The following is a 27,673-nucleotide window of genomic DNA, read 5'->3' on the forward strand; positions in this document are numbered from 1 at the left end:
TCTTGACCTCAAACTGGGGCGACGGTTCATCTTTCAGCAGGACAACGACCCTAAGCACACAGCCGAGATTTCAAAGGAGTGGCTTCAGGATAACTTTGTGAATGTCCTTGAGTGGTCCAGCCGGAGCCCAGACTTGAATCCAATCGAACATCTCTGGAGAGATCTTAAAATGGCTGTGCACCGACGCTTCCCATCCAACCTGATGGAGCTTGAGAAGTGCTGCAAAAAGGAATGGGCGAAACTGGCCAAGGATAGGTGTGCCAAGCTTGTGGCATCATATTCAAAAAGACTTGAGGCTGTAATTGGTGCCAAAAGAGCATTGACAAAGTATTGAGCAAAGGCTGTGAATACTTATGTACATGTGATTTCTCAGTTTTTTTATTTTTAATAAATTTGCAAAAATCTCAAGTAAACTTTTTTCACGTTGTCATTATGGGGTGTTATGTGTAGAATTCTGAGGAAAAAAATGAATTTAATCCATTTTGGAATAAGGCTGTAACATAACAAAATGTGGAAAAAGTGATGCGCTGTGAATACTTTCTGGATGCACTGTATAGTCCTGCCTCATGTTACTCTAAATCTAATCAAGAAAAATGAAGGGAAGCAGCTATAAGTTCTTTGATTTGACTGAAGAGTGCTGTTCATGCAAGGATGTTCCTCTCATGGACTGAATGCTGCTGTAATCTGACATTGTGTCACCTACAGAGGACTCACTGTGTTGTCCAATGTTTTTTTGAAAGTGGTGTGAGAGTTAGTATGCAGGTCAGCAATTCAGGAGAAAAGTATGATTTGTAATTGTAATGCTTGTTTTTCTTTCCTTTGTTGTCTTGCAGTTATATAAAGTATCTATCTATCTATCTATCTATCTATCTATCTATCTATCTATCTATCTATCTATCTATCTATCTATCTATCTATCTATCTATCTATCTATCTATCTATCTATCTATCTATCTATAGCTTGAGGCTGCAGGAGGCACCATCAGTGTCATTAGAGATTGGAAAAGGCCACTATGCAAGTGATTATTTTTAGAGTGTTAACTAAATGTATATACAACAAATGCAGGCCTGAATAAAGGTGTATCATAATGTTATCTGTTTGCATATATTTGAGCTTAAGGAGAAAAGCTGTTATTTTAGGTATTTAATTGTTTGAAGTGTTATTAAGAGTACTTTATCACTCTGAGACTTGTAGTTCTGACTCTAATGAACTATACAAAGAACATCTTGGGTAATAAGTCGAAAATGAATTAGTTATAAAAAGGTTTATGCTGAATTGCTTTCCATGTGTTGTACTTACAGTTAAGAAGAGTACTGGTGTCCATGGAAAATGAAATTCTTCGCAGAAAAATAAACATATATAACACTATCTTCAAGTCCATTCAAAAGAAATTGGATCAAGTTTATAAAGGTAATTAGTGTTGTCTCTGAAGTCAAATTATATCAAAATAATGCCTTCTGCATGTTACAACTTTATACTGTGCCTATAAATTAGCATAGCTTCATCGAGAACATTATTATAGGTATTGTAGAAAAAAAAGACCTAATATTTTTAGTCAGAAATCATGTTCAAGTATGAAATGTCTTCTGATTCTGTATATTGTAGTGGATTGCCGGCTGTCTATTCCGGCTCTCACCCCCTGGCCGCCAGGAGGCGCTCTCCCAACAGCGTGAATGTCCCCCGAGTTCCAGCAGGGCCTCATGGACTTTGTAGTTTCTACACACAGCCCTGCTGGATACCTTGGGAGCCACCAGGCATCGCTGTGGGAGGGCTCGTGGGCTCTTATGTGCTCTATAACCCGGGAGTACGTCATGGTCACGTGATGGGAAGAAACGACGTGCTCCTGGGGTGAAGAAAAGGACTGTTTACCCTAACCCGGAAGGAATAAGGAACTGTGGACTGTTGGACAGGAACACCTCTGGGTCAGAGTGTATAAAAGGATTGTGGGAAAGCCCAGACATTGAGCTGGGAGGTAGGAGGGCGAAGTGTCTGGGCGAGGAGGAGTGATTTATTGTGCTTAATTATTGAGATTTATGAGTGTCGAGTGGAGGGTGCTTTGTGCACGTGAAGACAAGAAAATAAAGAAGTCTTGTGTTTATACCTCATGTCTGAAGTGGTACCTGAGGGTCCGAGAGGTGGACAAAGGACGTATCTGCTACAATATATTAAATACTGCATATCTGTAACCATTTTTAATGATTATGCACATCATCATTTTCTATAATTTATGACAAAGAATTGTGCAACTGTAACAAAACACTCATTTTCAGATGAAAACTGAAAATTGTACTATATGTAGTAGTTTTTGCCAAGGAGTAATTTTTAAAGCATTGCATATGTTTTCAAATTTTAGGAATCAACATTAACTCACTTCCAATAGTCAGACTTGATGTACAAGTCTGTGATTCATCATTGAGAAAGACCAGCACCCTGTAGTGCTGGATTTTTGTAGTTACTTTTTCATGCTTGAGGCATTCACTATACCATTTGCTTTTGTATTATTATTTGTTTTTACTTTTTATAATGTAATACTCAGATATCTATAAAAAATAATGACTTCAAACAGTTGTATCATTCAACATACAGTATAGATATAGGCTCTCTAAATGTGTTGTATACCCAGATACTGTTGTATATTGTATTACATACTGAGCTAGTTAAAATGACCAAAAGGTGGTGCTTGTGATGTATCACCCTTTAAAAATAAGATTGCTTAATTTGCCCTTATTAGTGTCAATGTTTAAATTCACTTAATGTGAAACTACTGAGCCACTTGTTCTGGTTATTTTAGAAAGATTGTCATATGCTTCTACAGTGAGCTGGTGTCCTGCCTGGGGTTTGTTTCCTGCCTTGTGCCCTGTGTTGGCTGGGATTGGCTCCAGCAGACCCCCGTGACCCTGTGTTAGGATATAGCAGGTTGGATAATGACTGACTGACTGTCATATGCTTATTCTGACTATTAACATTGTATACTGCAACATGCAACAGATAAAGACAAAGAAAGAGACAACATACATTTAGCAAGTTTGAGATGCCTCTTGGCACTTCTTATTTTTCAAACTCTGCAATAATCACACCCTCATAGAAGTTTTTCACAGCTGTTCTAATACCGATTCTAATGTCCAATCCATTCAACCTCTCTTCTATATATCTCTTTTCTGACATCATCCGAGGACAGGGTGTAGGGGGACAGGACACGTTTAGGAGGACACGTTTAGGAAGACACGCTTAGGAGGATGGTCTTCTTTAAAGATGCAGTCTTTGTGTTGCATGTTTTGCATTCAGCTGACACTGGGCATTACAATACTTTATAAAATGTTTTAATGTTTTACAGTTTTCTCACCATTTTAATTAGCCTGCTGATTCAGTGGGACTCTCTTGAAGTGATGTCATCAGCCCAGCAGACAACAGCATAGAAAATTGCACTGGCTATCACAGAGTTGTAGAAAATGTAAAGGATGTCACTTTCCACTTTAAAGAAACAGTCTCCTAAACAAAAAGAGCCTGCTCTGCCATTTCTTAAATAGTTTCTTTCTGTTACAAGACCAGTCCAGCCTGTCATTGATATTGACCTTAAAGTACTTATGTGAGTGCACTTCCTCTGCTCCCACTCACTGAATAGTGTCCAGACATAAGGCTGTTTGGTGAAAGTCAAATAACCATTTTCTTGGTTCTGCTAATGTTCAGATGCAGATAATTCTCTTTGCACGAAGAAACAAATCTCTCCACCTGACTCCTATGCTCAGTGTTATACTCACTTTATCAATACAACATATAAGTGCAGAATCATCTGAGAATTTCTGCAAGTGACTTGACCTGGTATTATATTTGTAGTCAGAGGTGTACAGAATGAACAGTAAAGGAGACAGAACTTTTCCTTGTGGTGCTCCAGTGTTGCTCACATCTGTATCAGTGACATAGTTCTTGAGTCTCACAAACTGCAGTCTGCCTGACAGATAGTCCATTATCCAGGACACCATAGGCTTATCCACCTTTATATATCCCTTAGCTTACCCCTTAACAGGGATGGCTGGATGGTACTGAAGGAACTGGAGAAATAAAAAAAAAACATAATCCTCACAGTGCTGCCAGCTTTCAACAAGTTAGAGTAAGCCTTGTGTAGCAGATACGTAATTGCATCCTCCACTCTAATCTTTTTCTGGGAGGCAAACTACTGTGGGTCCAGGTGGTGTATCATAAGAGAACTCATATAGTCCAGGATCTTCATGATGTGTGTTGTACTGTAAGTGCCACAGGTCTGTAGTCATTTGATGAAGCAGCCCCTGCCTTCTTTGTAACAGGAACAATAGAGGATGTTTTCCACAGCAGTAGCACTTTCTGAAGCCTTAGAGACAGACAGGACAGGTAACAGAGGACGCTACAAAGTTGGTCAGCACAGATCTTAAAAACTTGAATATTGACCCTATCTGGTCCCTCAACTTTTCCTGTGTGTTGCTGCCTCAGTTGTCTCTCCACTTGATCTTCAGTTATGGACAACCCATACTGATGGTCAGAGGTGGACTTGTCACTGGCCATTTCAGAGTATAGAGTGTATATAAGAATACTTGCACTTGTAAACAGTACAGAAATTAACACTTTTTAGAAAAAGCTTAGTAGGAAATACAGCATTGAAATGACAAAGAGATTCTTAGTTAAAGAAACTAATAATTTTAAGGACATAACTTATGCATGTATGTGTTGTGAGAGGCACCACCCGGGAACCTTACCTGACAGGAATGCCTGGATCCCAGAAGTACTGGGTAAGATAGTGTGCACAAGGCATTGTCTCCCTTGGAATGCTAGATGGCAGCCCTCCTAGGCTGTGGTGATGCCATGGTTTTCCACAGTGCATCATGGGGAATCGAGTTCTTTGGTTCAGCCCTGTTCAGGGGCCACAGAGAGAACTTGCAAGCCCTACTTTGTCAGGCTTTGGCCTCACCCGGAAGTGCTTCCAGGCTACAATTATGAAACACTGGAAGTACTCCCAGGTATTATATTAAAGGAGGTGCCTGCCTCAACTCAGGGAGCCACAGTCAGGAGGAGGAGAAGGACAATGCTTGCTTGGAGGAGTGGAGGCATAGAGAGACAGAGAGTGACAAAGAGAAGAAAAGCAAAGTGCTACTGTGTCTTAGTTTTGCAACAGTGCTTCCGGTGTGGGAAACTCTTTCCCGTAAGAGTTTCTCAAAAATAAAAACCTTTGTAAATAGCAAACTTGTGTCAAAGCCTGTGTGTTGGGCGTCTGGGGAGCTGCAGTGCCCTCTGGTGACCACATTGTTTATACAGTGCTGTTTGTAGTACCATTGGAAAATTGTGCTTTTTCAGTATGCTAAATCTGACTCTTATGCTAAATCTTACACAAAATTTGTGCATATTACTTTAGTGTGTTTTTATTTTAGAATTATTTAGATAACAGCTCATAAACTATGTAAGGTAAAGTGTGCACACTGTCCGGGGGCATCAACCCCAGAATTAGAAGTGTCAAACCGTTATCATGTTCTTGCGGAGCTGAACGGTGTCTCTGATAATTCTGAGGTGGTAGGCAGGGATAAGTAGCCCCAACGGGCCACCTCAAAACCAGTTCCCAAAAAGAGAGAGGTAGTGATAGTTGGGGATTCAATCATTTAGGGGGATTGAAGTGCAGGTGTGCCCCAGAGAGAGAGAGTCTCGCATGGTGTGTTGCCTTCCGGGTTCACAGGTGGGAGACCTCCCTGGAAGGGTGGATAGGCTCTTGGCCAGAGTTGGGGGTGGATCCGGTTGTCATTGTCCATGTTGGAACAAATGACATACATAAGGGTAGTCTGTCAGTTCTGCGATCCAAATTCAAAGAGTTAATAATACATTTTATTTATACAAGGCGCCTTTCAGGGAACTCAAGGACACCAAACAACAATAAATAAATAAATAATTAATTAATAAAAGACACAATTATAAAAAATTTAAAATATCAGAAAATCTAGAAATTAAAACCAAACAAAACCATTATAATCAGGAGGAAAAAGAAAAAGCCATTTTAAACAGATGCGTTTTAAGTTTACATTTGAAGGATGAATATGATTTGATATTTCGGAGATCCGCAGGCAATGAATTCCAGAGCTTGGGAGCAGAACGGCTGAAAGCTCTGCTCCCCATGGTGGTTAGACGGGCGGGAGGGACAGTCAGATGGGTGGAGGCAGAGGATCTAAGGTTACGGGATGGAATGGCAACATGAAGAAGGTCAGACAGATATGGAGGGGCGAGGTTATGGATGGCCTTAAATGTTAATAGTAGAATCTTAAAATCAATACGAAACTTAATCGGGAGCCACTGAAGCTGCTGCAAGACCAGAGTAATATGGTGAATAGATGGGATTTGAGTGATGATACGTGCTGCAGAATTCTGGACTAACTGAAGCTTATGAAAAGATTTATTCGGGAGACCAAAGAGGAGTGAATTGCAGTAGTCCAGCCGAGAAGTGACAAGACTATGAACAAGAATGGCAGTGGTATGAGGAGTGAGGGAGGGGCGAATGCGATTAATATTACGTAGGTGGAAGTAAGCAGACCGGGTGATGTTATTAATGTGACATTGGAAAGATAGAGTACTGTCGAGGATGACACCCAGACTCTTGACCTGAGATGATGGGGAAACAACAGAGTTATCAATAATAAGAGAAAGATTATTGGTTTTGGATAATGATGATTTTGAACCAATGAGGAGAACCTCAGTTTTGTCACTGTTTAATTTAAGAAAATTCGAAGAAAACCAGGATTTAATTTCAGCAATGCAGTCAATAAGTGAGGGTGGTGGAAAAGAGGAGGTGGGATTACCAGCAAGGCAGAGCTGGGTGTCATCAGCATAACAGTGAAAATTAATGTTATATTTGCGAAAAATATTGCCAAGGGGAAGAAGGTAAATAATAAAAAGAAGAGGCCCCAGGACAGAGCCCTGGGGCACACCAGAAGTAATAGCGGTGTGTTGGGATGTGAAGGTTTTAAGTTGTATGAACTGAGTGCGGCCTAAGAGGTAGGATCTAAACCAATCAAGTGGAGTGTGGGTAATGCCAATCAGAGATAATCTATTAAGGAGTGTGGTATGACAAATAGTATCAAAGGCCGCACTCAGATCAAGGAGGATGAGAATAGTGATTAGACCAGAATCAGCAGCCATAAGGAGGTCATTAGTAATTTTAACAAGTGCCGTTTCTGTACTATGAAGGGGGCGAAAACCAGACTGGAACTTTTCATATAGATTATTGTGAGATAAATGGGTGTGAAGTTGGATAGCTACTATTTTTTCAAGAATTTTGGAGATAAAGGGCAAGTTAGAAATGGGGCGAAAATTATTGAAATTAGTAGGATCAGCACCAGGTTTTTTTAGTATTGGGGTTATAGCAGCAGTTTTAAAAGATGAGGGAATAATACCAGTAGTGAGAGAAGAGTGAATGATGGCAGAAATGAGAGGGACTAGAGAGGGGAGGCAGGCTTTAACCAGAACTGTAGGCAGGGGGTCCAGCTGACAAGTAGATGACTTGGATTTGCAGATGAGATCTGAAATTTCAGAGGAAGTGGGAAGCTGGAAAGAAGAGAAAAAGTGAATAGGCGAGTGTAGTTCAGAAGGAATATAGAGAGGATCTGGACCAAGGTGCTGATGTATCTTTTGGATTTTCTCGTTGAAAAAAGTACCAAGCTAAGGAGCAGAACTGACAAGGTAGTCTTCTCCGAAGTTCTGCCTGTGCCACGCGCCAGTCCAGGTAAGACTGAGGAGATCAGAAGGCTTAATGTGCGGCTCAAATCTTGGTGCAGGGTAGAAGGGTATGGGTTTATGGGGCATTGGGACTCCTTTTGGAACAGATGAGACCTGTTCCGCCGTTATGGGTTACATCTGAACTGGAGGGGCACCAATGTATTGGGGAGGCGTATGTGTAGGCTAGTCGAGGATTGTTTAAACTAGGGAATGGGGGGGCAAGGAGTTTAAACATTTAAATGTAGAAGGAGTAACACATTAAAAATAGCTTGCCTTAACATTAGAATTACCAGAGTCTACGAAAAAACTCGTAGATCCGGCCCACCTTAAATCGCTTCTTAAATCCGTTCACACCTCTCCGCCAGCGTCTTTTGTCCTCTAAATGTGCTGATAAAAGACAAGCTGCCAGCAGCCGGCTATTCCATCCCCCCTCCGACTTAGAACGTGAACGCACTTTTCCCAGCTCATGCCTTGATTGATTGTCTGGGAGTGAACTGGAGTTTTAGAGTTGAAATAATAGATCGTTATTTGGAACACACGCATTCCATGTGTGTACCGTTTCTACAGTAATCTGTGTTAACACATTGTTAAAACAGAAACTTTTTCATATTTTAGTAATAAATGTTACAAAATGTAGGCATAAACTATAGAATGTGTAAAGCCCGAGTTCCTACGATCAAATAAAAACACTTCCACAAAAGCTTCACACACCATACAACAGCTTCTGTGGTGTAGCGCGCTAAGATTTGCCTCTTAGAGTGAGTGGCTTTTCTCTGCCTCACAAACATGAGTTCAATTCCCAGCTGGGGATAAAGTGTTATTTCTTTTTTTTCTTTTTAACCTCAAACGGACATAAAATTTGTAAATTGGTATGCACTGTCAGTTAATGAGATCGTTATATTTTCATGTGGGATGCTCCTTTTAAAATATTTTTTTAACAATTGAGACTGCAATTAACATGAACAACTGTCCTTATAACTTATTTTTTCAAGATCCAAAACACACAGACAGACAGAGAACTGCGTAATACAGAGACAGACAGGCAGAGATATACAAATAAACAGGGAAGGCACATGTACTGAAAGAAAAAAAAATCAATGTGCATTGTTCCTGCAGCACTGAATGAGCTCACGCGAGTTTTTTCGTAGACTCTGGTAATTCTAGTGTTAATGCTAGAAGTATCAAAAATAAGGTAAGTGAGTTGGAGTTGTATGTAGCAGAGCATAATTATGATATTATAGCAATAACGGAAACCTGGCTAAATAACAAAGATGGGGATGAGTGTAACATAGAGGGATACACATTTTTTAGGAAGGATAGACAGAACAGAAAAGGAGGTGGGGTTGCTGTTTATGCCAAACAGGATTTAAATGTAAGTCCTCTTCAGTTGGATGATGAGCTCCATTGTAGTGAGGACATGTGGCTTTGCCTGGAAAATATTAGGGAAAGAGGTCTTATTTTAGGAGTGTGTTATAGACCACCCAATTCAGACAGTAATTTCAACACACATCTTTTTAGTGATATCAAAAAGGCAAGTTTACAGGGAGATATTATAGTCATGGGGGGCTTTAATTATCCAAATATTAACTGGGATAACCTTGCAGATGGAGGAGCACAAGAGTTTTTAGAAGTAATCAGTGACTGTTTTCTAACACAGCATGCTAAAGCATCAACACGAGGTGAAGCCTGGGTTTAGTATTTTGTAATAATCAAGATAGAATTGAGGGTGTAGAGGTGATTGAACCACTAGGGTCAAGTGACCATAATATAATACAATTCTCAGTATTCTGTAAGAGTACAGATGCAAAGACTAAAATTGTTAAGCTGAACTTTGGTAGGGCTAATTTTGAGCAGATGCGACAAAGTCTAAGTAGGATACACTGGGATAAGCTTTTAAGTGTGAAGACAGTCGAGGAGCAGTGGAACAGGTTTAAAAATGTTTTACATATAATGCAGGACAGATACATACCTAAATTTGGAACTACTAGGAAATTTAAAAAAAAAAACTCCACAATGGATTAATAAAGATTCAAAAAAGAAGTTGCAAAGGAAAAAACTGCTTTATAAGGCATATAAGACTAATGACTGCAAAGTGAATTGTAGAGTGTATGAGAACGTGAGGGCAACCATTAAGAAGGATACCAGGGAGGCTAAAAGACAGTTGGAGAAGAATACAGCAGATAAGGTGAAAGGAGACCCTAAGAGATTGTTTCAGTATTTTAGTAGTAAAAGAACAGTCAAGGAGGAGGTAAAGTACATCAGAAATAGTCAAGGGGAATTAAAAGATACAGACCGTGAAATAGCGGATGCCCTAAACTTAAGTAAGCAAGTGGATAACCTCCCAGAGGTAAACACGATTACTAAGAAGGTACTGAGGGATTTGGAAATTGTAGAGGGAGAAGTGCTGCTCAGATTAAATAAACTGAAATTAAACAAATCACCAGGACCAGATAATATTTATCCTCAAGTTCTTAAGGCTAGTGGGTACATATATAAACCTTTGACACATATTTTTAGGAAGTCACTGTGCACTGGAGAGATTCCGAAGGACTGGAAAATAGCAGATATCATCCCATTATATAAAAAGAGTGACAAGGCAGATCCAAGCAACTATAGGCCAGTAAGCTTAATATGCATCACAGGAAAATTAATGGAAGGAATTATTAAGGATAAGATTAAGCAACACCTGGCAAGGACAAGAGTTATTCTGAACAGTCAGCATGGGTTCAGAAGAGGGAGGTCGTGTTTTACTAACATGCTGGAATTCTATGAGGAGGCAACAAAAGGATACGATCAAAGTGGAGCATATGATATTATTTATCTGGACTTTCAGAAAGCATTTGATAAGGTGCCACATGAGAAGTTGGGCATCAAACTAAAAGAGTTCAGGGTGATGTTTTTAGATGGGTGCAGAATTGGCTCAGACACAGAAAGCAGAGGGTGATGGTGCGATGAACCTCATCAGAACTGGCCGATGTTAAGAGTGGTGTTCCACAGGGGTCAGTGCTAGGGCCACTGCTATTTTTACTATATATACATGATTTAGATAGGAATATAAGTAACAAGCTGGTTAAGTTTGCAGATGATACCAAGATAGGTGGATTAGCGGATCATTTGGAATCCGTTATATCATTACAGAAGGACTTGGGAATATGAACGTTTTCCAAAAAGACTGTGTAATGGACCTTGATATGCTCCAGTAGGAGTTGAAATTTATTTGTTAGCGAAAATGTAATCGGTATGGGGTTTGAATAAGAAAAAGTTGCTTTGTGTATTGTATTTTGTACTATGTAGATAAAATTTACTTGTATATAATTAAAAATAAATAAATAAATAACAACTCAGTCAGACTTAGCCACCTACAGACTGTCCCTTCGCTCCCAAGCATCACATCTGGTTTAAAAAAACAAAGACTGCAACAACCAAAACTATAGAACCTGATACGAAGCTAGCTGTGTTACCCTGATTTGAATCATTCAGGTTGTATGTTTTCATTTCTAAAATTTAAACTTGGTTTCTCGTTAAAGTAAACATAACTAATTATTGAAATAGTCTGAGTATTGCTTTTCTAAAGTGTCCTGTTGTTTACTGATATTTAGCAATGACTGATGATTGTTAATAAAACAAACTGTGTCCAGTTAGGTTATGTACCATCAGGGGTAGTGATTAGCCCTTGGCTCCTGTTAGATTGTGTAGTCCTTTCAAAGGTAGCCATTGGGATACAAAAGCCCAACAGGAGTAGTAGTTCCTGGCTTTGGTAGAGTATTCTTAAGTGTAACCCTTGCAGGGGAAGCAATCTGAAGATGAATTGACACGTAAACGAATCTCGGCAGGGACGACTCGTGAGCAGAGTTTAGGCATTTTTAGTATTAAATTGTCCACCAATTTATAAAGAACATCAGAGGATAAAGTGACTTTCCTTGACAGTTTTACACCACAAAACATTGTTATTAAAATAATACTATAATTTAAATTCTTTGTACACATCTACAAGAATAGGAATTGTTCACTTGTTACTTTTCAAATAAATCATTGAAAACAGTGCAGTAATAGCCTCAAAGTAAAAGAAGGGGTCTTGGATCTTGGAGACTGGGATTTGAACCAAGCACTGAGTGAAAACGTTTGCTTAAGTTTTGTTTTATTTGTGTGTGTGTGTGTGTGTGTGTGTGTGTGTGTGTGTGCGTGTGCGCGCGCACGCGTGTGTGTGTGTGTACAATAGAAAACTAAGCAATTAAGTGTTTTTTAAATGAAATACAGTAATCCCTTTGTTAGCACTGCCCTGTTTAGCGCTGTTTGCAGCTGTCATTTCATCATTGTTAATATTGAATCACTTCAATTAGGAGACCTTGTGGGCTTCATGAAGAATACATAAACATGATCAGCTGCTGTGAAAATTGTAATATTGTAATATATTGTGCAGTGAATTTCACCTAATATATGACAAAAGGCTTGCAAATAATGTTATTCATCTTAGGCCCCATTTATACCTGCCGATCTTAATGATCTGATTCTGACTGTCATGAAAATACTTTCCTCCATCTTCAAAGAAAGCAGTCATGGAGCTCAGATGAGAATACAGAACATTTCTTTATTTGTACAACACAGACAACACAAGTATTTACTTCAAAAGCTTATACAAACAACCATGCTCGCATCCTCCTGCTTACATCCACAAAGTCGCCCAGTTGTGGTCTATACTAGGTTACCACCTTTAGTTTCTACTAAAGACAGGCAGTATACATCCAACAGTAAGTGTCAGTCCTCCCTTTGGAAGACGTCATCACTACTGTCATTAATGCAAGTCACTGGCCCTTTTCAAGTTCACGTGTAAATTGCAAGAGTTGTACCCAAGCTTTTCATTAATATTAAAAAGTCTTCTGATTTCAGCAGAGATCTCTTGTGCTTTCAACTTTAAGTTGCATTTAGTTAACCCATGAGTTACACTCCATTTAATAAGTCATCCTGTTATGGCTTCATATATAAACTTGTAATAAATTACAAAAGATTGTTATATATTAACTAAAAATTCCATATGATCATATATCACATTAAAGAGCAAAAGTGGCAATCAAATTGTAACCGGAACTCTCACACCACATTTGGAGATTTTCAGAAATGGATAGTTACCATATTTAATATAATTGTAAATGCAAAATACATTTTAATCTGCATACAACAATCAAGTAAATAGAAGATACAGTGGGTGCAAATATAGAAGGTAGTGCTAAATAGGTAATCCACAATCGGGTGATCAACACCAACAACTGTGCAGATAATGTAAATAGAAATAGAAAGTGAATCAAGTAGCACCTGCACCTGTTGAGCTACAATTCTCTCTTATGAGTCTGTCATATCTTTGGTATTAGACCAAACACTAAATTTATTTATGGTAGTGTGGCCTATGATCTCTTTTTTACTTTCCATTCCAACAACAGGCTAGTGACTACAGTGAGCTAAGCTGCACTAATAAATATGAGCAACCACTAAGCCTCCAAATCTTACACAGTAGGAATGCTACGCATGTGTTAGGAGTCATCTCCCACCAATCTCTATCTGGACAAGATGCAGACACTCTGGACACATTTTAATGACAGGTGCAAATGTATTCAAGCAAAATTATACCTGGAATCTGGATCTACCTGGATCTTCATATTTCCTATAACTTAATTAGAGTTTGTGAAGGTGACAAAAAGAAAACCACATTTAACTTATTCTATCAATGGACACTATGAGTACTGTGTTATGCCATATGTTTTAGCTAACACTCCTGCGGTATTTCATTTATTTGTTAATGACATATTTCTGGATTAAGTAGGACTTTATGTATTGATTTATACTGATGATATTCTCATTTTTGTAAAGACAAAGTTCATGTAAAAGAAGTTTTAATACATTTAAGAGCTTAGCGACTCCTTGTTAAACTTGAACAATGTGAATATCACGTGGACAGAGTGATATTTCTGGAGTATGAAATAACATGCAAGGGTCTTGCCATGGAGCAGTTAAAAGTTTCAAAAAAACTTTAACGGAGAATGCCAGAAAACAAGAAGCAAGCTGAGCAAGTTTGTAAATTATTATTGGCATTTTATTTAAAAATTCTTTTATCACCTCACTTACTAAGAAAATACACAAAAAAAAGTTGAAAAGACATTTGTTTACTAGTGCACCTATTCTAAGACACATCTAGTATTGTGATAGGGGCTATTTTGCTGCAATTGTTGTGCGTAATTGCTGTAAAGTTGTCACTTCAATTATCTAACAGCTGAAGAGAATGTAATTGTTTCTCGAGAGTTTCATGGTAGGGTCATTGAGTGGGCACATGCCTTTTCCATGTTCGGCCATTCAGGTATTTCTCAATAACAGATAACTCTCAAAATATATTTTTATTGAACAAGCATGTATCTGAACACTAGAGATTATATATGATCATGTGAGGTTTGCAACATAGTCAGATCTTCCCCAGGTTTCCCTATAGGCTTACTAAAACCTATTTCTGTTGTTTTTTTGAAGATCTACCATGAAAATGTTAGCTCAGTTAGTGGTCCCCTTTGGTGAAATAAACATGAAAGTACAGTATAAGTAGAGCAGGGGATGGGGAGTTTCCATAGCACCGTACATCACTTAGGCAATCTTTCATGTCCCACTCTCAACTTACTCATGACACACTCATGCACCCAAAGGCGTTACCCCATGACCCACTGGTTGAGAAACATTGCACTAACAGGTTTACTACTGTACTTGTGAAGGTGGACTAAAGTATACATAGTTCATCCCATTCAAAAAACTACTGTCTGCTAAAGAATTAACAGAGATTTTCCTTAAACATATTCTGTGTTTGCATGGTTTTCCCTTATTCACCTCTTGATTTTCAAGGAATTTCCATGTATATTTGGGCTACACTATCAAACTAACTTCTCGTTAATACCTAGAAGTTAATAGACAAACAGGGTGAGTCATGACCTGGAAAAATTCCGTAAACAATTCTAATTATGAATCTTGGAGTGATTTTTTGACCATAGTTGAGTGTGCTAGAAATGTTTTTGATACATTCTGCATTACAAATCTCCCAGTTTCAGTTTTTACATGGGTTTTAGCTTCATCTTCTATCCATAGCTTATCTGTACATCTGTCATGCAATCAGATTGGCAGCTTGTATGATGGAACCTGTTGATGACAGGAGTCTCTGCTAAACAGTCCATGTAAATGTAAAAAAAAAACACCTGTTTTTAAAATTGGGCACAAGGTGTGGCTCGCTATGTGAGATATCTGCTTGATGGTACCCTCACATTGTATCATTCTGTATATGCTTCAAAGGAGAATGGGACCTGAATCATATAGTCTTACATTGCCAGCTAGTTTTAAAATTAATTCCACCTTCTAAATTTTCAGGCTGAGATCTGTTCACTCTAATCCTTATTTTGTGGTACCACCAGTGGGAAGAACTGATTGCTCCAATGAAAATTAAGAAAATTAATGTCATTGAGGCTCCTTATCAAAAACAAATTTATTTGGTAACATGCTAGGCAGTATTAAATGGTTTGAAAGAATGAAAGCAAATAGGGCTATTTTTTAAAGAAGTTCTTATTTCAAACATTGAAACTATTTAGGTGGGCACATGTATTAGCTATTGGAAAGCGGTGGGAGGCCATTCACATGAATAAGAGAGAGAAAAAATAAAGGAGTAATATAGTTATTGTGCATGAACTGTTTTGGTATGCTAGGCACATTAAAAAATATATAGCATTTGTTTTAGAAATAGCATGAAGAGACTGATGCAATGGTTGGGTAAACAGATAAAATGCCTTAGGTGGTTTAAGGAAGTAGCTGAATATCATCAATTTCATTAAAGAAGGGTAAGAGCTGAACTTAAGAAATGTTTCAGAAGGACAAGAATGTAGTGGAATGAGACTTTTATTTTGGGTATATTAGCTGGTAATGCTTTCTGCTGAAATATTCTTGTGTCTTTTGAGGTTGTGAACTAGAGTAAATGTCAGGTATTACACAAGCCTTAATTCAGCACTCTTATGTAAATTCCATTGTCTATAAATGTGGGACTCTGTCTTTTCTCTGTGAACATTCTGTGGCACCTCTGCTCAGAGAATCATCCCTTAGCAGACTGCTGTGGTGGGGTGCTCTCTCTTCATGAACAGAAATTAAAGCTGCAAGAACAAGCTTCTTCCTGTCTGATTACTGAATCAAAGAGGTCCTAGGGATACAAATTTCTTAGTTTTATTTGCAGTTATGTTTCTTCCATAGTTTTTTGGCGCCCAGATCTGGGGCAGTCAAATTACTGTTGATGAGGGACACCCAACAGATTGGGAATCCATCTGGCAAAAGTTAGGACTGGCCCTTTCATTTTATTTAGACTATAGGGTGGCCATTTTGTGGCTTCAATCATCATGGTTCAGGCCCTGAGGTCCATGGCATCTAGGGTCATGACATAAAGGTAATTGGTGAGTGGTTAAAAGATCGTTTTCCTGGTCATTTTGTATTTGAGAATGGACCAAACCCAGCAACTTACTTTACTTGTTATTTTCAAAACTGGCTATTAAAACAAAGCTCTGCCTTTTTACTCTGATTTTTGGTTTACGATTTGGCTGTGATGTTTTCTCTTTTTGAGTTTTGGTTTTGAACCTTGCTTTGCCTTGACTCTGTTCTTTCTCCTGTTTTTCGCTCCTATTTTCTAAACAGACTGCTGTTTTTGCAAACATTAAAGCTGGCACACATTTGCTTTTTAATTTGCTTGAATACAGATTCTGAACAATGAGTTTCAATGTGGATAATGAACTTTGGATGCAAATATACCTGAACAACTTTCAAATAGAGTAATTACAAATAGGGAAGGATTGGTATATAGTAAAATGTTGGTGTGAAACTGTAGTAAAAAAAACATTTGAAAATCAACTGTGTATTCACTTTGCCACCTTTTGACTTGGGTTGTCATCAATAAATCCTTTATATGGATCATCCTAAGATATTCATTTGGTCTGCCTGAATTCTTTTGGGGTTTTTCTCACAGTCCAAAGACATGGTTTCAAGTTCTGCAAGTGGTTAAAGTGATTACATTAATTGTGCCTCAGTGTACCTTGTGATATCCTGGCTTGCACTGGTTCGTGCTTGTTACAGGTTTCACAATATTCATGATTCTGTATTCCACAAGCAGTTAAGGAAGAAGCATGCATGGAGCATAGCACTGTATGAAAAATCATGGTGTATATTGTGCTTTCATTTTTATGCATTAAAATGTACTTGCCTAATCTTGTTTTTAAGATGCATATAAAATGGAAGGCTTAAATTCAATGAGTAGCATTCAGATGATGTTTAGAAACAAAGTGAGAGAAGGCCAAAACAGCATGTTCAGAGAAGCAGTAGAAAAAATGCTGGATAAATTTGCTAAACTGAAGGTGAGAGACATTCTGTTTTTATTTTGTCTGAAAGATAAAATGGTGTAAAGCAGGGATACCGTCACATCACACACATGCAGAAATAAATTTGGGTAAATAAGTTCTGTAACTTGAAAATCTCAGTATGTAATCTGAGATAATATGTATGAATAGAACGAGGACATGCAAATGCCTCAGAGAAGCTGTATCTGTCAACTAGATAGCCCAAGATGGTGATGCTTTTGGCTTGCCCATTGCATTAAAATAACAAACAACTTGTATTTGTATGGCAAATTTTCATACAAGTGTGTAGCGCAAACAATTTTACAAATAGTAAGAAAAACAATATAATTACAAATACAACTAAAAGATAGAAATGAAAAATCTGTAACAGATGTGAATGTAAATTAAATTACAAAAATACAATTGAATGTTAGTAACTTGGTTTTTATGGCAAGCCTGATTTGACAATATATCCAATTATTAGATCATCAGGCAGGAGAGTAAAATAAAACTCCAGCTGGCATGAATGTTGAACAAAAAATCTCTGGCCTTCCAAGGTCAAAAGACCACCTAGCACCATCTGAGCATTCTGTAGTACTTAAATATGATGAAGTTATTCAATGTTATCTCTGCATAACAAAAAATCTTGGAGTATTCGATACTACAGACATTATCACAGCAGTAGTATCTTTAACTCTTTCAAAAAGCAATCTTAATGTGTTCATAATGGGTGCTTGATAGCAGCAGTGATACATATGAATTGAAGAATCTGTGAGCCAAAAAATTAACTTGAATCATATTAATTAAAATCATTGAAAATGATACATATTGGTAAGTATGGTAATTTAGAACTAAAAAAAAATATTAATAAGTATTATTTAATCTCTTAAGGAATTTGTGATAACTACTATAGAAGATAATATGGAAATATCTATGAAACTGGCACTGACACAGTTTCCAGACGGATTGAATTTACCAGGTAATAAATAATTTTCATTTATTAAAAATATGCTTAGCTATTTTGTACATATAACTGGAACATTGAATTGATGTATGCATGGGGAGAACATTCAAATTCCATATATGCAGTGACCAAGCCAGGGTGTGTAGTCTGTACACTGTTTATCAGCAAATAAATGCACATCTAATCCTGATTTGAAAAATACTTCAGACACATAAAATTGTGCTTTACACTAGAAAAAGGATCAAATGATTATATGACCATAATCTTTAACTAGACAACAGCTAGGCCTTAATGTTTCTTATTTATTAATCAATCCATTCATTAATTTTCTTTTTGCAGAAATTTTCAAAATGTCTTCTGTATTCAGAAAAACATACATAAACATGTTCCCTTTTATTAATATATTCTTCCCTTCTACTTAGATTCAAGCAAGGAACTGGAAATGATGAAGAAACTTTGTAAGAAATTAAACCTTAATATTTTTAACTGAAACTTCAACTAATACATTTTGAAGGAATTCCTAGTTTAATAATTGTGTTACTAGCATGTTCCTTTTTATGTCAATTCATGAAGTAGACTTTGTTCTGAATACCCATATCTTCTTTAATATTACATAAGCAATATTCAAGCACTTGTTTAAAAAATCAACTGTTCATCAATCTCAAAAGAACATGACAAAAAATGACACACACTTTTAGATTTTATTTTTAATCTTCCTTCAACATACCAGTAACAAATGTAACAGTTGTTTTTGTCTACATGGATGACCATTTCTCAATTGTCTTTGTTTCTTAATTTCACTGAAACCTAATGTGATATTAGAGGATAAAAAATAATTTTCTATGTAACAATATTTAAAAATGCAGGGTGTTTTTAAGTGTTCAGAATCAATGTGGCTTATTTGCTAAACTGTATTCATTATTCATGTTCAATAGGTTATGAGCATTTTATGTCTAAGTCAAAACTAGACTTCACTTATTCTGTTCCTCTGTGTACCTTATTGTTTGTATAGTAGATTAATTTAGCCCATTTTTTGTAAACTAAATTAGCTGTAGAATGAAAAAGACATACTCTTATAAAACAATGAATAATAGTAACTGAAGAAAATGACGTAATAGTTCCTGGGCTTAAGGTTTATTTGCTTTTTTGATTAAATATATCTTGTTTAATTCATTTTAATAGGTAGAGGAAGAGGTTGATATTTGGTATATTTCACAAAAAATAAAATGAACCAAACACTTTTACTTATTAATTTCTACCCTTAAAAATGAAATAAAAAGCAAACTATGTTCTTACTTTAGGAAGGAGGAATGAACAAATGAAACATTTAAAATATGTTTTCATCTGTAATTAAAAAAAATGCTTTTTATTATGATTTTAGATTTAATTTATTAAACAAGTGTGCACTACCATACTTCATGACATTGATGGTCAAAATATATTAAATTTCAATGGCTGTAGACAAAATATGCATATATCTGTATACAGTTTTGTTCAAGTTCAAATGTATTGCTAGGTGCATATATTAAAATGAAATTCTTATTTGCATATTTCATCAGAACAGAAGACAATAATACAATACTAACAAAGATATATACACATAAAAAAATTATACTGTATAGATACAATTAAGTACAGTAAAGGCAATACATATTTGCAAACATTTGTGTATACATATGTGTATAATATGCAAAGTTTTTTTTATGTTATATTACTTGTTATTATGTTTGGTTATTCAGTAACCTTATGAGCTGTGGATAGAAACTGTCCTTGAATCATCTAGTGTTGAATTAGCCCTTCGCTTGAAGTCCATTTTCTAAACAATTGACCAGATCAATGCAAAAATTTGAATCCTGGTGAACAAAACTGAATAAAACATATTATGCGCAAACTACTTGTAGGCAGCAGTGCAGTTCAATTAATATTCAATGTGTAACTCTGGTCTGTGTAATTAATAAGCTTTGCACTCCTATACATAAAATGCTCATGAAATATTTGGTGTTTATTTCTATGTATTATTATGATTATGTTACATTAACTGCTTTTTCTTTTTATTACACATTTTTGCTTTTTGTTTTCATTATAATGCTGTATTAGTCTGTGAGAATGTATTTCTTGGTCTCTACCAGGAGAAACACTAAGAAAGTTCCTCCTTTCTAAACATTTCTAGCAATAAGGGCAAAGCCCGTAAATAAACACTGATTGGTTTATTTTACCAAACAATATCATCTTAAAATAAAAGATGTTTCCACATCCTGGCACTTGAGATCTTCACAATTATTGAAAACCAGACATTCTGGAGCATCACACTGGGTAAACTACTCACTCTTAAAACATTTGAATTCTGGCCCTAAACTTCCAATCTCCTGAATTCTTTGCATGCTCTGCCAGCACGTGGAGAAGGTAACACCTGAAGCAATGCAAGCACCTCAGCTAGTAGAGAGAGAAGGGAAGAGAGAATGTGAGAGGTGGTCCTAATCAATGCAATACTCACCCTGCTACCTTGCTGATATTCATCTTGGGTGTCCCAGCACAGCCTGATATGTACTGTGTGCTGAATATTCTTTAATGCAAGCCAATTATAAAATTATTATTTGTGTCATGACTGTTTTTGTCTGTTTCTATTGTTATTTTGTTGCTGTTGTGGCTTTAAAGCTGGTACTGTAAGTGGAACAAGCTTTCCACAGTGCATTTCCCAACATCGAAGCTGAGCAATTCTTGGAGCTAACATCCCTGTCGGACATACATTTTTATTTGGTCACATATCAGACAAAATAAAAGCAACTGCTTGACAGTATTTTGCTGAATAAAATGCTTTTAATTACATTTTAAACAAATACATTTGAATCTTGTAGGGTTTTGACCTTATTCCATTGTGAGACATTTACTCTTAAGCTACCTATGGCAAATTGATTTAAGGCAAGATGTAGAACAAACAACCATGACAGCACTAAATAATTTAAAGTGAACGTTGCATGAAAAATATGTTTTACAGATCCCACTCTTGGAGATGGACCTGTATGTAAAATTTCCCTATGAACACAACGCAGCTATGTGACCCATGTAACAGTTTAAAGGTGCCACATGAATACACTTACCAAAAGGCAATAGATGGAGTTTAGCTGCCAGGTCAGTCAGGTGGTAGGCAAGTGTGGACAGATTCAAATGTATTAAACTCACTCTAGCAAATGAGGTCCCAAAACTCATTTGGGATTTTAAAAATACACTATTGCTTAAGTATAGCCTTTTAGACTTTTGTCCTAAGCAGTGTTTATAGAACCAGACTTCTCAATCAAGAGTGGTCTCTGTGTCTCTCTCTCTCTCATTACAGAATTACCCTCCACTAGAGGCTCCAAGTGATTATAAAAATGCTCAAAAGTTCCTGTTTGGTACTGTACATTTAGAATTTGTACCAGTGGATAACAGGCTTTTTTCAAAGTGTCTTCCAGGTGTAGAGAGGAATACTTTTATTCTTGTTTGTGTATGCACCTAAGAACTAATCAATGTATTTTGCTTTTTTACAAACACTGTATTCTTTCCTTAAAAGAATACTTCCCACCAACACTGTTCCTTTACTGAAAGACTTCAATACTCATGTTAGGAGTAATAAAGATGCCTGAAGGGGCATGATTGAGGGGATCATGCCACCTGATCTACAGTGGATTCAAAAGTATTCTGATTCTTTCACTTTCTGTGTTGCAGATTTAATTTTAAATTGATAAATTTGACATTTTATGTATTAATCTACACTCATTAAACCATACCGACAAAGTGAAACATTTTCTGAAAAAAAAAAAAAAAAACTAAAATCCTCAGATGCTGTGGCACTACAGGTTGTGATATAGTGCATCCTGTTTGCTTTAATTATCCTTGAGATGTGTCTAGAACTTAATTGATGATTCTTCTTCTTTCAGCTGCTCCTGTTAGGGGTCGCCACAGCGGATCATCTTCTTCCATATCTTTCTGTCCTCTGCATCTTGTTCTGTTACACCCATCATCCACATGTCCTCTCTTAGGCCTTCCTCTTTTCCTCTTGCCTGGCAGATCTATCCTTAGCATCCTTCTCCCAATATACCCAGCATCTCTCCTCTGCACATGTCCAAACCAACGCAATCTCGCCTCTCTGACTTTGGCTCCCAACCGTCCAACTTGAGCTGACCCTCTAATGTACTCATTTCTAATCCTATCCATCCTCGTCACACCCAATGCAAATCTTAGCATCTTTAACTCTGCCACCTCCAGCTCTGTCTCCTGCTTTCTGGTAAGTGCAACCGCTTCTAACCCATATAACATAGCTGGTCTCACTACGTCCTGTAGACCTTCCCTTTCACTCCTGCTGATATCTGCCTGTCATAAATTACTCCTGACACTCTTCTCCACCCATTCCACCCTGCCTGCACTCTCTTTTTCACCTCTCTTCCATAATCCCCGTTACTCTGTACTGTTGATCCCAAGTATTTAAACTCATCCACCTTCGCCAGCTCTACTCCCTGCGTAGTCACCATTCCACTGACCTCCCTCTCATTTACACACATGTATTCTGTCTTGTTCCTACAGACCTTCATTCCTCTCCTCTCCAGAGCATATTTCCACCTCTTCAGGGTCTCCTCAACCTGCTCCCTACTCTCGCTACAGATCACAATGTCATCAGCAAACATCATAGTCCACGGGGACTCCTGTCTAATCTTGTCTGTCAACCTGTCCATCCATTGCAAATAAGAAAGGGCTCAGAGCCGATCCCTGATGTAATCCCACCTCCACCTTGAATGCATCCGTCACTCCTACCGCAGACTTCACCACTGTCACTTTTCCCTCGTACATATCTTGTACAACTCTTACGTACTTCTCTGCCACTCTCAACTTCCTCATACAATACCACAGCTCCTCTTGAGGCACCCTGTCATATGCTTTCTCCAGATCCACAAAGACGCAATGCAACTCCTTCTGGCCTTCTCTATACTTCTCCATCAACACCCTCAGAGCAAACATCGCATCTGTGGTGCTCTTTCTTGCCATGAAACCTTACTGCTGCTCATTAATCATCACCTCACTTCTTAACCTAGCTTCCACTACTCTTTCCCATACCTTCATGCTGTGGCTCATCAATTTTATCCCCCTGTAGTTACTATAGTCCTGCACATCCCCCTTATTCTTAAAAACTCCACTGCCATCTCTCCTAAACACCTCCATGCTTCCACAAGTATGTCATCTGGACCAATGGCTTTTCCATTTTTCATCCTCTTCATAGCTGTCCTTACTTCCTCCTTGCTAATCCGTTGGACTTCCTGATTCAATATCTCCACATCATCTCTCTCGTTCTCTTCATTCATCAGCCTCTCAAAGTACTCTTTCCATCTGCTCAACACCCTCTCCTCGCTTGTGAGTATGTTTCCATCTTTATCCTTTATCACCCTAACCTGCTGCAAATCTTTCCCAGCTTGGTCCCTCTGTCTAACCAATCGGTACAGGTCCTGTTCTCCCTCCTTAGTGTCCAACCTCACATATAACTCATCATATGCCTTTTCTTTAGCCTTTGCCACCTCTCTCTTCACCTTGTGCTTTATCTCCTTATACTTTTGTTTACTTTCCACATCTCTCCGACTATCCCACTTCTTCTTCACCATCTTCTTCCTTTGTATACTCTCCTGTACTTTCCCATTCCACCACCAGGTTTCCTTTTCCTCCTTCCTCTGTCCAGATGTCACGCCAAGCACCCTTCTTACTTCAACTTCCACCATTTAATCCTTGGCTCTGCCCTCACTCTCTTCCTCTTCTTGATCTCCAGTGTCATCCTACAGGCCACCATCCTATGCCACCACTTTGCAGTCTTCAATCTCCTTCAGATCAACTCTTCTGCATAGGATTTAGTCTACCTGTGTGCATCTTTCTCCACTACTACAACTAGAACTTCCTCCACCCTAGAACTTAATTGATACCACCTGTGAAAAATTGAATTGATTTAACATTGTTTAGAAAGGCACAAACCCGCCTATATAAGGTCTCCAAATTCACATTGCATGTCAAGACGAAAACCAAGCCAGAAAGCCCAAGGATCTCTCTGTAGACTTCTGCAATCTAATTGTGGTGAGGCATAGATCAGGGCAACTCTAAACCTTTGAGTATTCCCAAGAGCACAGTGACCTCAATAATTGTAAATGGAATAGGTTTGGAACTCTTTCTAGAGTTTATAATTTAACAATCTGAGTAAACAGACTAGAAGAGTGCAACGCAACCTCAGACTGGGGTGACAGTTCATATATCAGCACGACAATGTCCTGAAGCATACAGCCAAGGCACGCTTGAAAAGCTTCAGGACAAGTTTCTGACTGCAAAACTGAGACTTAAACCCCATAGAACATCTGTGGAGAGACCTTAATATAGTAGTTTACTGAAGCTTACCATCCAATCTAACATAGCTGTAGAGGATCTGCCAGGGCTAATAGGATAACCTGCCCAAATCCAGGTGTGCAAAGCTTGTAGAGCCTTATCCAAGAAGTCTCTAAGCTGTAATTTCTGCAAAAGGGGCTTCTAAAAAGTACTGAATTAAGGGTCTGAATACTTAAAGGAATGCGAAATTTCAGGTTTGGATTTTTAATAAATTTGCAAACCTTTCTTAAAACATGTTTTCACTTTGTCATTATGGGTTATTGAGTGTACACTACCAGTCAAAAGACCCAACTGCAATCCTTGGGGTATATCAGTGCATGTCTGGTGTGCCTATTAGGGAATGTTCCTGAGCTGAGTGAGGTGTTAATGGTGTGTGTAATTGCAGGAATGAGTCAGGGGGAGATAGCCTGAAGGAGATGTGAGGGAATAGGATTGAGAGGACTGGTAGTGGGGTGATTGTAGAGGAGGTTGGAAACATCAGTGGCAGACAGTGGAGAGAAGGGTGGGAACTGACTGCTGCTGACTGCCACCCTGTCCTGGAAAAATGTGGCAAAGTCATCAGCAAACAAGGAGACTGAGAGGAGGTGGATTAGGGTTAAGAAGGGAATTGAAAGCAGAGAACAGAGAGCATGTGTCAGTGGTGCTGTTATTTCTAGTCTGGTAGAACCTTACCTTAGCATTGATGGTGGCAGAAGAAAAGGATACAAGAAGGGCCTGATACTTAGCCAGATCTGTCTGAGCTTTGGAGTGCTTCTGAAAGCCAGGGACAGGAAGAATCTTGTGTGCAGGCCTGGAAGGGAAAGGACAAATGAGCAGGACATATGAAATGGACAGGACATATGAAACTCTTTTTAAAATTAAGATTATTATGTAAGTGAGCTTATTTGACAGTTCATACATGGTTGATTGCTGGTTTGCTTCTTACACTGCTGGAAGGATGTCAGTCCATCTATGATCCACAATTGTATTTAAAAAGGTTCAGTTATGGATAGACAGCTGGATTAGCATTTCTGCTTATCCTCTATTAATACTACCTATCCTATTATGTCTTTTGGTGCTTATAATTGTCATATTTCTTAGTTACCTGTATTTCTCACCATGATTTCACAGCCTCTTTATTTGTTTAAACTCCCTCTCTTCACTCACTTCTGCTCATTTTCAGATCTATACTCTCTACAGCATAATTGGAGATCTATGTTTGCGAGCCCAGGAACATTCTAAGATTTAAACATGTATTTGAGGGTTTAAATTATTCTAGTCCACAAGACAGCCGAGATGCCCATAACAACACTATAGGAATACTATACTATATTTATTCATGGGCATAGTAAATCTCAGCCTCTTCAGGATGTAACAAAACTAAACCCATTGATGAAAAGGCTTACATCAGTTCTTAACTATATACAATATAGAAGACGCAGACAAAAGAAAAAAAATTGATATGGTTCTATATTATTATAATAATAAAAGATGCATGATAGGAAGAGAAATTGGTAAAGGACAGTAAAGTTGAGGAGAAAAGCTCAAGACTTAAGAGAAGATTCTCCTCTTAGCAGGACAATGGCACACATCACGTAATCAAAGTTAAACTGAAGATGCTTAAATAAAAGAGTCATAAGGAAGGCCTATCAAGATATAAAAATCAGCCCAACTGAAAATATATAGTTTATGACATATAAACTTATAAAATTTGAGAAATTTTGCAAACAAAAATGGACAGGACACTGCCTGCAAAAGGTACTTCTGTCCAATTATTTACTAAAAGTTCTAGAAATATATACTATATGCTTTAAGTTTTTAAAATTAAATTTAAACTTTGAAGATTTTTTTATTTTTATTTTTAATGATAGTGACAAATAAATAAAGAATTATATATATTATATTATATAGTTGCTTTTTTGGTAATAAAAATAACCCTGAATTGTTTAGGATAATATATTCTTATTTATCACATTGCATGCTCTAAATCTTAACTTACTGTTTATTTAGTCAATCAATCAGTTATCTCTATTCAGTGTTCTAGTGAGGATTAATTTATTTCTCTTGTGACAAAAAGCAGAAAGTAGATAGAAAAAAGGTTTGGGGATGTCCAAACATATACTGCAAAAATGGCGAAAAATAAAGAAAACAGTTTACAGAGCGAGTTCAAAATGGAACTGACTAACAAGAAAATTACTGGGCTTAAATATGGAGGGAAAAAGGAAGAAGTGGAGTTAAGATGGCCGGAACAGGAACTGATGTGAAGGTAGAGTGGATTCTGGGAATGGGAAATGATGTCATCAGTATTGGCCGGAAGCGACGTCATCAGTGGGTGAATTGGTGGTGATGTCATCAACAGGCCAGGTCTTTGATTGAACTGCTGAGAAACAAGAGGTGAGAGGATTAAGTGAGAGCACCAACCCCCGGTCTGGCTAGCAAATATCCATATTTCAACCTGCAAACTGTCCCCCATGTGTAGATGTGTGACACTCTAGATATATAACATGATCTTGTGGGGAACAGCCCGGACACAGACAGTTAGACATGTTGGTTTCACCACACACACATTTATTATTCATTATATACAATAGTTCAAGTGCACAAACCCAGTGCCGCAGCACCAATCACCCCTTAAGTCCTTGGCCACACTACACAATGCCTTCAGTCACTGGTCCGCCTCCACTCCTCTCCTCTGAGCTCCGTCCTACTTCCAGCTGACTCTTACCATTGACTGGAGGGAGGCGGCCCCTTTTATACACCCCGGATGGACTCCAGGTGCATCCTGAGGAGCCTCTGTACACACACCCCTGTGTGGCGGAAGCTCTGGCTGTGTACCCGGAAGTCCTCCGGGTGTCCCCAATCCTCTTCACCCCAGCACTTCCGGGTGTGGCGGAAGTGCTGAGGTCCAGGGCGCCCAAGGCATTGGGGCGCCCCCTGGTGGTGACCACGGGCCCCTACAGGGTAGAGCTTCCAAGCTCTGTACCCATGGCCCCCAAAGCAACCAGGGCGGATGCCCCCTCGTGTTCTGTAGGAGGCACAAGCTCTCCTCCTGTCCTCCTGGGCATCCCAGCCGGGCATGAACCCCAGCCGGGTGCCACAGTGCCCCATAGCCAGTGAAGACCCGTTGGTCTGAGCGACCCAATCCGTGAGGATGATTCAACCCCGAAGTGGGTCCTACTCTTTGTCCAGGGTCCAATCTGGCACCCTGGGACTCTCTGCTTCGGCACCCTCTCC

The 27,673-nt window shown here is 38.2% G+C and overlaps 2 protein-coding genes across 3 annotated transcripts in view; both read left to right on the top strand.

The window, feature by feature from the left end:
* Positions 1-20,675, top strand: part of LOC114642148 (nuclear GTPase SLIP-GC-like) — a 525,435-nt gene extending 504,760 nt beyond the window's left edge. The window contains exons 17-20 of the mRNA XM_051918820.1: positions 1,303-1,411; positions 16,994-17,127; positions 18,001-18,088; positions 18,496-20,675. Coding sequence (XP_051774780.1) covers positions 1,303-1,411; positions 16,994-17,127; positions 18,001-18,088; positions 18,496-18,563 — 399 coding nt within the window. The 3' untranslated portion in view covers positions 18,564-20,675. The remainder of the gene's footprint in view (positions 1-1,302; positions 1,412-16,993; positions 17,128-18,000; positions 18,089-18,495) is intronic.
* The window catches only part of cnr2 (cannabinoid receptor 2), a 437,724-nt gene that overhangs the window by 221,115 nt on the left and 188,936 nt on the right, over positions 1-27,673 (top strand). The window lies entirely within an intron of this gene.

This window comes from Erpetoichthys calabaricus, chromosome 14, assembly GCF_900747795.2.
Source record: "Erpetoichthys calabaricus chromosome 14, fErpCal1.3, whole genome shotgun sequence".
Lineage (NCBI taxonomy): Eukaryota > Metazoa > Chordata > Cladistia > Polypteriformes > Polypteridae > Erpetoichthys > Erpetoichthys calabaricus.